The sequence below is a fragment of the Hyaena hyaena genome, unplaced genomic scaffold, assembly GCF_003009895.1.
Source record: "Hyaena hyaena isolate Hyena2069 unplaced genomic scaffold, ASM300989v1 scaffold_597, whole genome shotgun sequence".
In the NCBI taxonomy this organism is placed as follows: Eukaryota; Metazoa; Chordata; class Mammalia; order Carnivora; family Hyaenidae; genus Hyaena; species Hyaena hyaena.
Window position 1 is genome coordinate 382,875 of NW_024081231.1, and position 11,741 is coordinate 394,615.

Here is an 11,741-nt window from a genome sequence, read left to right on the forward strand (position 1 = left end):
GATTACTTGCAGCATATTTGATTTTATGAACTATAAAACACTTTACCAGATGAATAGTCTACCAAGTGTATTAAATCTGCTGCTTATAATGCCATATGAAGTCAAAGGACTTCATAATATTTGAGCATTAACATTATTACTGAGCATTTTCATTTTTATGGTTTTACTTATGATAATTATTTCAAATTAAAACCATCTTGAGAAAACTGCCACTGTAAAAAACCTTGTCCATTTAATCAATTTTATTTTTCTCATGATGACTTTTTATTTTTACCTTTATTCCTAAAGGGATGCTTAGAATAAGGTACTTATTAAGGTCATACTCCATAGTACTTTTAGTAAAGAGATTATATAAATAAAAAGACTAACAAATACTAATAAAAGTTATAGGTTTTGGTTGCTGCGTGCATACTTCTCAGCTTTGCACGGCATAGTGGTATAATTAAAATGATGAAATAAGAGATAATAAGCAATCACATAATGATAACCTAACATTTGTTTGGCCCTAAACATGTTCGGATATATCTTCTCTCTTAATTCTCACAACTTGATAAAATGCGTTTAATTGTTATTATTTTCAGTTTTACAAATGAAGGAACCAAGAAGTGATTTGCTAAATGTTGTATAAGTGGCATTTTATATGCTGAACCCAAGTCCTCAGACTCAAAATTTCTATTTTTGTTCATACTTTTAAAAAGAGTGTTTAATTCACAAGCCAAATCCTGTTGGCAAGACGCTTCCTAAGGGTAAGTAAAATATATGTAGAAGAACACTAAACATTTTATTCACCTACAATGTCATCATACTGAAACTGAGAAGGTCAGTGTAATTTCCAAATGGCCCAGTTAAATCTAAGAAATAGATTATTTACCCACTAGGGTCTGGACACTGTCAGTCAAAATCACTTGCTTACACAGGACTAAAATGTGCCCCATTAGCATCTTTCCATTCCTCACACTCACAAAATAAATATTTTATTCTTTATTGGCCATATTGTTTAAAGGCTTCTTTTTTTTCCTGTTCATTAAAATCATAGAAAGAAAACATAAAAATCGCCACTAGTCCCAAGCCACTCTTAATATTTTGGGTGCTTGCTTTCTTAGTCTTTTATTTAACACAAAATATTCAATATTTGTATCATACTCTCCATATACCTGTATATACTACTCCCCCCTCACACATGTGTAACAGCATGGAAATATTTACTTTTTAAAAATATGACTTTACGGCTGAAAATCTTTCATCGTAAGGTGGTACCATAATTTATTTTACATTCTTTCAATTCAGATGGTTTTTATTATAAGAAGGCTTATTTATAAAAGTAATATAATGTTTTATAAAACTTGGAAAAATAGAGAAAGGAATGAAATCACAGCCCTAACTCTCATCTAACAAGTCACTGATGAGTTTTGCTACGTCTCTTCTATTCTTTATTCATTTGCCTATCAATACATGTTATTATTGAAGTAGACACGATTTTATTTTAGTTTTTAATTTGTCTTCTATTACTGCCCTTTCCATAATCATAGTGGCATTTGGGTGGAAAGTCTACACATTTTTCTAACCATTTGTTACTCTATTGCCAGACAAGAAGTTGTCCCTTTTTCCCTAAAATCATTTCAAATAAATCATTTTACAATAAATATTGCAGGCATGTCGTCTTTACATTCATGCACCTTAAGAAATGTATTCCCTAATACTAGATTTCTGCAAGGAAGAGTACTGAGAAAAAGGCTGACTAGCTTTTAACATTATTTGGGTAGTGGTGAAAACAATGTACGAAAATACTGAGGTTGACTATCTGGACCCCCTCAAAGTATGAGCAGAATCCCAATCTCCACTCCTTGTCAACCAGTCCTTTTAGTGATTGGGAAATACAGAAACAAGTAGATAGGATATTGATTATATTCAAACTAATTATGTTTTCCATAATTTAGGACATCTTGGTATCATCATTTTTGAGAGAGCAAGTGACCACTTAAATATACATATTTTTGTTTTTTCTATTATTTTCATTTTAAAGGTCTGTATCCACCTACCTTTCAGGTATAGTTTAGATTAGTCTCTCCCCTTTGAGTCCTAGATGTTGTTTTAGAAGTGCTTTCTGGAACTGTTTCTTTGGGGAGGGGGTGCTCTGAAATCCACACCAAGAAACAGCAGTAATTCTGACATAAGGAGGAAGAAAATGCCCCAACTTACCGTTTCTAACGCATTTACACGGTCCTGCAAATAAAGCATAATGTATAATTACAAACACAAAGCATTTAAAAATCATTTCAAGTTTACCTAACTTTCAGATTTTCTGTTTATCTTCCATTTAAATAATGTATTTAAAAATATTTAAAAAATAAAAACTCCTATTCAGGATGATTCATCAAAATAGTCATGAAGGAATCACTCTACTTCTTATCTCAGCTGGTGTTAGGACTACAAGACTTTACAGTAAATATCATAAATTCAGATATAATTACTAACTAGAATAGACCTTACCACTTCCGCCTTGGTAAAATTATTGATCTACTTAAGGATTTATAAATATCCATAAATACTACACATTTGAATATATAAACAGCTAGACAATAGTAGTGATATTAAAAAAAAAAGGACGAGAGAACACACACCAGCTCTCAGGTATACAGCACAAAGTATGACTTGGAGAGTAAAGTTCAGACATAATAACTTTATGAATTAAAATTAAGAAGGGGCGCCTGGGTGGCTTAGCCGGTTAAGCGTCCGACTTTCACTTAGGTCATGATCTCGCGGTTCGTGGGTTCGAGCCCCGCGTCGGGCTCTGTGCTGACTGCCAGCTCAGGGCCTGGAACCTGTTTCAGTCTGTGACTCCCTCTCTCTCTGACCCTCCCCTGCTCACGCTGTCCCTCTCTCTCTCTCCTGGAAATAAAACATTTAAAAAAAAAAAAAAAAGCTATATGACTGGTGCGCTTGAGTGGCTCAGTTAAGCGTCCACTTCCGCTCGAGTCATGATCTCATGGTTTGGGAGTTTGAACCTGGAATGGAACCCTGCATCCTGCATCTGGCTCTGCACTCAGGATGCAGGGCCTGCTTGGGATTCTGGCTCTCCCGCTCCATCTCCGTCCCTTCCCCCATGCTCCTGCTAGTGCATGCTGTCTCAAAGAAAAAAAAAGTTAAAAAAATTCTACATGATTAAGTAACTGGTTGCATTCTCAAACTGACAGTTATATTCTCTCAACTCTTTTCAGAGCTGACAGCTACATAGAGGAAGTCTTTACCAGATTAAAAAAAATGCTGGATTTGAGAGAGGAGGGTCTGAAGATTTAGGAAAATAGAAAGCCATCTTTCTTAGGAAGATCAAGGCCACTTTTCTTCCTTTTCTTTCATTTTAAGCAGTGGGAGGAGATGTGTGAAATCTGGATTTCTTTTTTGTTTAAGCAAATGAGTCATTTGTCCTAAGAGGCTAAGGACAGCTCCCCTTTTAGGGAGGGTACAGAGAGGGTACAGAATCACTAGCTCAGGTCTCCTGTGGTTCTACAGGGACCCGCATGGACCCAGGACACGTAGAAGCAGCAAGAACTTGGTGCTCACTTGGTGCCCAACCCCCAGCCTCACCTGACACACAGAGGCCTTGCTGTGAGGACTTCTGCAATGCAATCCCCAATCCTCGGACTGGGAAAACGAGTTGAACGTTTCTACCCGTTAAACATTTGGCTATGTGGGTACAAGTTAAATGAATATATTATGCAAAATCTGCCCAAAGCAGACTGTTCTTAGCAATATAATCTGTTTAACTGCGCTTTGTTGGCATACTGGAGAGAACCTCACCCTCACCCCCATGACTTTCGTGAAATAACTGCTGTTTTGTTGGTGACCTATGTACTGTCACTTTTGAATGCTTCATAATAAATACATATAATAATGCCTCAAGGGGGCTTTGATCTGTTGTTCCAGGCATCTTATTCACAGTGCATCTGGGACAGAACCATTCAGCAATGCTTTATCATCCTTTGCAGATTGAACAGAAGACCTCCTTGGACACCTTATAGAGATGGAAATAGCCTTTGGGCAGGATCACATTTATATGAACCATCTTGGAAGCCTCAAAAATATTTACAGCCACTATCTGGGCCTTAAATTTTCGCCGTAACATATATTTATGGGCTCTTGTTTTTCAGGATTAGCACATTTTAAAAGAACACAGGCAGCTAGTTTGAAATCAGAGATTTCATATAATGTCAAAACAGTAGAATTAAATTATGTCTGTCCTAATTCAGATCTCAGTGTTTGGCAAAGATAAACTGAAATAATTTATATATTGGTGTCTTCACTTTACTTGAATATTTGTTACAAGATTAAAAAAAATACACACTGTCATGAACTGCACGTTCATATCTGTTCATGTATTTAAATACGTTCATGTATTTAAACTCCAATCTCCAATGCTATGTAATTAGATCATGTGGACAGAGTCCTCATGATTGGATTAGTGCCCTTATAAGAAGAGACACAAGAACGTCTGCTTCTCTTTCTGCTCTCTGCCATGTATGGGGATAATGAGAAAAGATGGCCATCTACAAACCAGGAGGAGGGTCCTCACCAAGGATGGAATCTGCCAGCACCTTGATCTTGGACTCCTCACCCTCCAGAACTATGAGAAACGTTTGTTGTTTAAGCCACCCAGTCTGTGGTAATTTGTTATAGCAATCCAAGCTAAGATTTGTGCCTAGTCATTCAGACAATGAACACAATTGGTCAAAGAAAACTCCATTTTGTTAAAATATAAAGATGAATAAATGATGTACTTCAGTGCAATTTACTTATGTCTTTTCATCTATAACCCACTTCATTCCAAATTGTACTAAGACAGCTTTCTATGAAAAAATGTAACATGTTACTAAAATGACAAAATTGGGGAAATAAACAATTCGGGTCATTAACCTGAATTTAAATAATTCAATTTGCCAATCAACAGTGGCTAATAGAATACCAGCCATTATTGCCAATTAGGGAGCCTCGTCTAAATTATAGAATTGTTTGGTCTTAATTCTGGGCTATAAATAAAAATAAATGACTCCTAGTCTTTATGAACTTACTAACTTGCTCTGAAAATTTAAGAAACGCTTTCTGAAAATTTAAATGTTTGACTTCTTTTTTGGCAGATAAGATTAGTTATTATAATTCCGTATATAAAAAAATTGGGCTACTGCAAGTATTTATTCTCAAACAAAATATTTTCACACTTCCTCTCATGTTCTTAGTAAAATAGAGGTAACTTAAGCCAGTGCTGTGGCATTGACACAGCCCATGAAACGAATGCCAGTATATGTCCGAGAAAGGACATATAACTGCACCACAATAAATTATATTCGTCTTAACCTCTCCCACTCTCACCAGAAGTGCAGCCACAGTGTTTTGTTGTTGTTGTATAATCTCCAATTTTCATGTCAACACAGTTTACCTTCAAGTCCAACCTGAAGGGTCAACTCTTGTCCCCCTCTCCCCCACCTCCGCCCCAAGCAGGAACACACACTTCCATACTTGGATCCTGAAAAGAAAAGTACTGGGGCATTAAAAGGAGGGTTAGAGGGTGGGAGGGGCTGAGAGAGAAAACAGCCTCCAGAAACAGTGAAGATACTCTCACTACAGTCATGCTGTTTCAGGTGGTTTTGATACAACAGTGGTTCTTATTTTTGTAGTCAGGAACTTGGAGTCTGAGGAAACTTGATCTTCTCCCCAGGAAAATGTACATTATCCACAACATACACATAATTCTGCGCACACTTTTAGGAGAATCGTAGACTCTCGGGGACCCACCGATGGGCTTCAAGTCCTTTGAATCTCAACAAAAGCATTTGAAATAAGATGTAAGAATGTTATATAAATAAATTATTCTATTAAGCCAAATCTGTTCATTTCTTGTGTGTGAAGTATTTCCGAATAAAGAACACTAATAACAAGGAAAGAAACTGCAGCAACGCATCAAGATTTTGTCTAAAAAGCTGTCAGTAAGTATCCCCTTCAACATGTTGACCCCCTTATCCAGAAAAGCCAGTTTAAACGGATGTATCTTTTCCTAACCTAGCAGGAGTATCCAGTAACATTCCTCATTATCTGCTTTTCACTCAGGGTGTGGCAAATCCTCGAGAGAATCAGAAGCAGGATTTACGAATGGAGTCAAAATATGTGCATCTCTGATCTATTCTCTCATCTACTACCACTAGTCAGGATAGAGATGGGACGCAGTTAGCTGTTCTGTAGGTTTCCTCGGCAACACTCTGGTTGCATTTTTGGTTTACAGTCTTACTGAGAGGTGATCACCGACCCTTATACTTTGACTGTGTTTGTGTCACTGTTTGACCTTATTCAGAGAAGTCAGAGACTGTGCTTACACCAAAGTGGGATGCGTACATGCGTCTCGGTGGTGGGGAAAGGAAGATACAGAAAACGGGGCTCTGTTGATTTATTTAGACAGACTTCCCACTGGAAAATGCAGCCTGAGAGGTGAAGTAGGGTTTTCCCTGAAGTTCCCTGTAAACACTTCCAGTCAGTTGTATAAAACTAACACCAAAAACCTCTCAGATTTACCCTTTGTGTTTCAGATCAGAGAGCAAAGCAAAGGTTTCTTTTTCCCTTTAAAATGAAGAATCGAGTTAAGATTCCTCCTTAATGCACAATATAATGTGGTTCATAGGTGCCTAGAGGTTAAGACTACAAACCAAATATAGGGCAGAAGACACAAAACTGTCTTTCTTGCGAACTTTGCAGTTCCACAGTGAATCTGCTGGTAATGGGTAACAAGAGCTCAGCGAATGACATCTGGACTGGGGAACAACTAAAAATTATCTGCAGATAATATAAAGGCTTTGATGGTGGCGAGGGGCAATGCAAATGACAACTGATGTTAATTTCAAAGATTGACTGTCCCTCAAAAAGAGATGCAGACACAGGAGTTGAGTAGCAGGGGAAGAAACAAAACCCCAGAAACCAACACACAGTATTTTCCCCCCAAAGATTTACATTTAAAAAAATAAAGTACATGTCTCCAGTGGCAAGGTTAGTCATATATCAGCTGAATATGCTCTGAACTCTTATGCAAATCATAGTGCACTAGTGATTATGGCATAATTTATGAGTGGGCTTGTGTCATGAAGAATTTGTGGGAAACAATAAGGTATGCTTTTTTTTTTTTTTTCAGGGTGTGTATCTGGCTGTCACCAAACATAGCTCGCCTAATGAGACTCCCTGAGGCTGCCATCTCCTTTGATTCCCTCAAGGGCACACATCTTCTGGGATTCTAGGTGAGGAATATTCACAAAGAAAGTCACATGGAGCCCAGGCTCCTTCTTCCTGAATATTTCAATCCTAGCACTTGATGGTTGACTATCACGCAGGTCACAAGCTGAATCATGAAATGGTACAAACAGTCCACCTTTGGGAATTAAACTGCTTACCTTTGAACAACTCCAATAATCCTCATCTCAATTTACACGCAGTCATTTATTTGAGCGTTTTCAGGGATTAAAGCACAAGGAACCTATGGCTCTCTCACCCTCATTCCCATATGCCTTCCGTGGGCTTCTGTACAGTTACCTCTCATTGTTCTATACTTAAGAGAGAGGCTGCTGATGAGGATAATCAGACATAAGCAGATGGTTTTAAAACAATGTATTTGGCTGACACGAGTTATGTTTTTCTTGCCTCCTATTCCATTTGACTAAGAATAAAACTACTATTAATCTCCATTTCCTGATATACAAGCACAGGTAGGAAGGGAAAGGTCGTTAAAGGATTTAAAACTAGCCTCAGATTATCTGTACTCTGACCATCAATGGTGCACTATTCTTAGAATCCAAGAAAACCGAGGAAAAACCCCAATAACTTAGTTTCTAGTTACACTTCTGAGACGCATACCTGAAGGCTGACTTAGCTTGCATGTGCTAAAATAAAGCAGACGTATTTTGACTCTTCAGTTCCAAATATCCTAAATATTCCTACCTATGAAATACTTAACTGCTTTTTCTTCAAATTGAGCTTCATTCTGATTTTTCATTGCAGTCTGACTAGCATCTTCCCAAGGTGGAATTTTAAACAGTTGCTTTGGCTGTTTGAGAGAGATGTGAGTAAAGAAAAAAAGTTGGAAAGCTCTATTGTCTTAAAACATTCGAAAGCACTATCAGTAGTCATAGCTATAAAAATAACACTAACATGACTATAATAATTTTTAATAAATTTTTAATTTCTGCACTTAGAAAATGATATCACACTGTGCTCTTAAAATGTTTCCCCACATAACTCCTTACTCAACGTACAGGCGCAAATTTTAGAGAAATCATTATTTGAAATTTAAAACAGTTTACTCTTCAGGTTTATAGAGCTCAAGTATCCTCAAACTGCCTTGCTTACAAACATCCTGAGAAGTAACTGATGCTCACTTCCAAAGTCTAGAATGTGAAAGAACAAATAAGGTGGGCAGTTGTAGCCAGTAATGAAAGCTACTTTTAACACTTATAACCTTACCTGTGGATAATGGAGCACTGATGCAGTGTGATTTTAGGAGTCCAGAAAGGTCTGATCACTCAAAATTATGTTTTCCTTCCATTTGCAAAATTATTAGAACTTCCACCAATAGAAATTTTTTTCTTGCCTCCCCCTACTCTAGTTTATCTTTAAAAGGCAACAATTTTGGGAGAGAAAACCATCAAACTAGTTCATTCTCAGGCAGGGGTCGGCAAAGTAGGACAGTAGGCCATTCTAACCTGCTGCTTGTTTTTATAGGCCCAGGGGCTAAAAATGGCTTTTGTGCTTTTATTTGGCTGAAGAAAAAACAAAGTAAGAATAATATTTTATGACATGTGAAAATTACATGGAATTCAAATTATTTCAGTTTCCCTAAATTATTTTTATTGGAACAAAGCCCATTCATTTCTTTACATATTGTCTATGGTTGCTTTCTTTCTATAATGGCAGAGGTGAGTTGTTGGGAGACAGCACATAGCTTGTAAAACTGAAAATATTTAGAATCTGACCCTTTACAAAAAGTTTGGCAACCCTCTGTTCTAAGGTGTCAGTATCCCATAAGAAATACTTACTGCCTCACAGGAGGAGGTCACCCTATAGCAAAACAACCCCTGTAAGCTTCTGGAAGGAGAAGATAAGGTGAAATATACTGACCAGGGACCAGAAAAGACAATAGGAACCAGAAAATCTTTACCCAACTTTTAAACTTTAAAATAACATTTATGGGTGCCAGGGTGGCTCAGTCAGTTAAATGTACGACTTCGGCTCAGGTCACGATCTCACGGTTCGTGAGTTGGAGCCCCGCATCAGGCTCTGTGCTGTCAGCACACGGTCCACTTCAGACCCTCTGTCCCCCTCCCTCTTTCCTCTCCCACTGCTTGTGCTCTCTCTCAAAAATAAATAAACATTAAAAAAAATAAAACATATAAAAGTTGTATATGCATAAATACATATACCAGAATATAAATCATTCCTCAGGCCATGAAAGTTTCTTCTTTTTGTCCTTTATTCCTTTTATCATCATTTTTATTAATTCCTTCCATTGTCTTTCCTTTTTTCTTCTCTCTCCCCCTTCCACTCACTTATTCATTAAATAATTCATCCATTCATTCACATTTATTGAGGCAGATACTTTTTTGGACACTGGGAACACAGTTATCAACAAGGGAGATAAGATCTCTCTGCCTTCCTTGAGTTTATATTCCAAAGGAGTAGACTAAAAGATAAATAGAGAGGACACCCAAAGACTGTGATGGAGGGTGAGGGCAGAGATTTACTTTAGACAGGTTGGTCAGGTTAAGTTCCCATGAAGAGGTAATACTTGAGCTAGAACTCAAAGGATGACAATGAGCCATCAGTGAAAGAGCTAAGGGAGAAGCATTACAGAGAGGGGAAGTAGCAAATGCAAAGGTCCTGGGTTTGCTTAATTTCAGGAATAACAGGGACACTGGTGTGTGCACTGTGGGTATTAAAAAAAAATCCTTTTAAGTTACCAGAACCATAAAACTCAACACTATTAAAAACTTATTATGGGCTGAAAATATTTTTCATTTATTACCCCCCAAAACTCTTAATAGGTGAACATTATTAATTTCATTCATTTTGAAAGTCAGAGAAATAGACTCAAAGACATTAAATGTAGTGATTTCCACATTGTGGTTGAGTTTAGACTGCAGTGCAGGTCCACCTGACTCAAAGGAGCCTATACTAACTCTCAAAAACAAATTAAATCCACATTAAGAAACATATATGTATATATTTAGCTATAAAGATGATACATTTTTCAAATTATTATGAGGGCTATATTCTGTGTGTAGTGGAGGTTAGGTTTTACACTGGCAAACTGTTCTAGAGCCTCTTTCTCAAAATTACACATGACAGAACAGCATTCCAGAACCTTAATTTTGACAAATGTCAGGTGACAGTGTAACAAAACACATACCATACCACAATAAATTTTAATGTTCAAATAAAAACCATTATTTGTACATATTCTTACAGTTATTTACCATATCCTCAGATGGGATTGTGTTTTTGTCATAAGCCTTTCTTAAGTGAGTTGCAACTGCTTCTATTTCTGGGTCTGACATTAGGCTAGTTGAAGACACACAGCCAGTACTACTGGGGATATATCAGGAAAAAGGATAAAGAAAAGCAAAGATCTAAACTTAATTAGCTGTGATGCTGTACAGCTGAATGGCACCTCTATTGTGCTGGTCTCCCAATTCTTTCAGGTCTGGGCTGCAGGAGTGAGATTCATTACCGAGCTCATAAATGGCCTCTGCCCCCCCACCCCTGTTTTACTGATGACAAATTTATTAGTTCTTTTCTAACAGTGAAATGAGAACTAGGGATTTCAATTACACCCAGAATGTAGTAAAGGCATGGAATCTCTTGTAGGTAATATTTTTCTATTCCATTTTATGAGCAAATATACAAGTACTGTTAATAGACATTAAACGTTATTTATTAGCATGCTAATAAGCCTTCACACTTTTAAAAGTAAACACTAAACTTCCAACAAATTACATTTAGAAGAGTAAGTGTAATGCAGATACTCTGGAAAAGGAATGCCCTTCAGAATCAATTTTTAAAAACCCAAATCATCACTGATTATGATAAAAAGACAAAGATATGAGGAGATGCTTATTACTCATTCTTTCAGCTCATTTTAGTTTTATCACTTTTTGCACAATTTAAAATTTATGCAAACGTTTTCAATGTTGCCTTTAATTTTTGCCAGAATATTTTGAACCTGGTTTAGAAGTGAAATTGAAGAAGCCCAAGGAGGGCTTTAATAACAACTTTCTTTGGTCTGTTTATTTAAAGCACGATGAATAAGCAAAAAGGAAAGGTGCAGAATGGAAAAAGGAAAATGACTCCTCTTCTCCTTCCTAGAAGTGTTTGAGATTACTGGATTGCTCATAATCTTGCACCAGGAATTAAAATCTTCCTCACATGCTAAGAGTCTCTCTCTCTCTCACACACACACACACACTGCCCAGTTGCCATGCATACATAAAGCAGAGAGCCTAAGGGTTTGCAAATAGTTCTAAAGTTAAATAGGAAAGCAGTAAGGAGTTTCACTAATATTAGTCCCCAGTATTGCCCAATTTACATATTGCATTTTGTACAAGTCATTTACCTTCTTATAGTCTTTTTCTTTTTTTTTTTAAATGTTTTTTTTTATTTATTTCTAGGAGAGAGAGAGAGAGACAGCGTGAGCAGGGGAGGGTCAGAGAGAGAGGGAG

The 11,741-nt window shown here is 37.0% G+C and overlaps 1 protein-coding gene across 6 annotated transcripts in view; it reads right to left on the reverse strand.

The window, feature by feature from the left end:
• CEP128 (centrosomal protein 128) overlaps positions 1-11,741 on the reverse strand; it is a 408,652-nt gene that overhangs the window by 73,629 nt on the left and 323,282 nt on the right. For 5 of the 6 annotated variants that reach the window (XM_039257020.1, XM_039257017.1, XM_039257022.1 and 2 more), the window contains 2 exons: positions 7,985-8,074; positions 2,200-2,223 (listed from right to left, as the gene is read on the reverse strand). In XM_039257020.1, coding sequence (XP_039112951.1) covers positions 2,200-2,223; positions 7,985-8,074 — 114 coding nt within the window. The remainder of the gene's footprint in view (positions 1-2,199; positions 2,224-7,984; positions 8,075-11,741) is intronic. The other variant, XM_039257021.1, reaches the window with a different exon arrangement.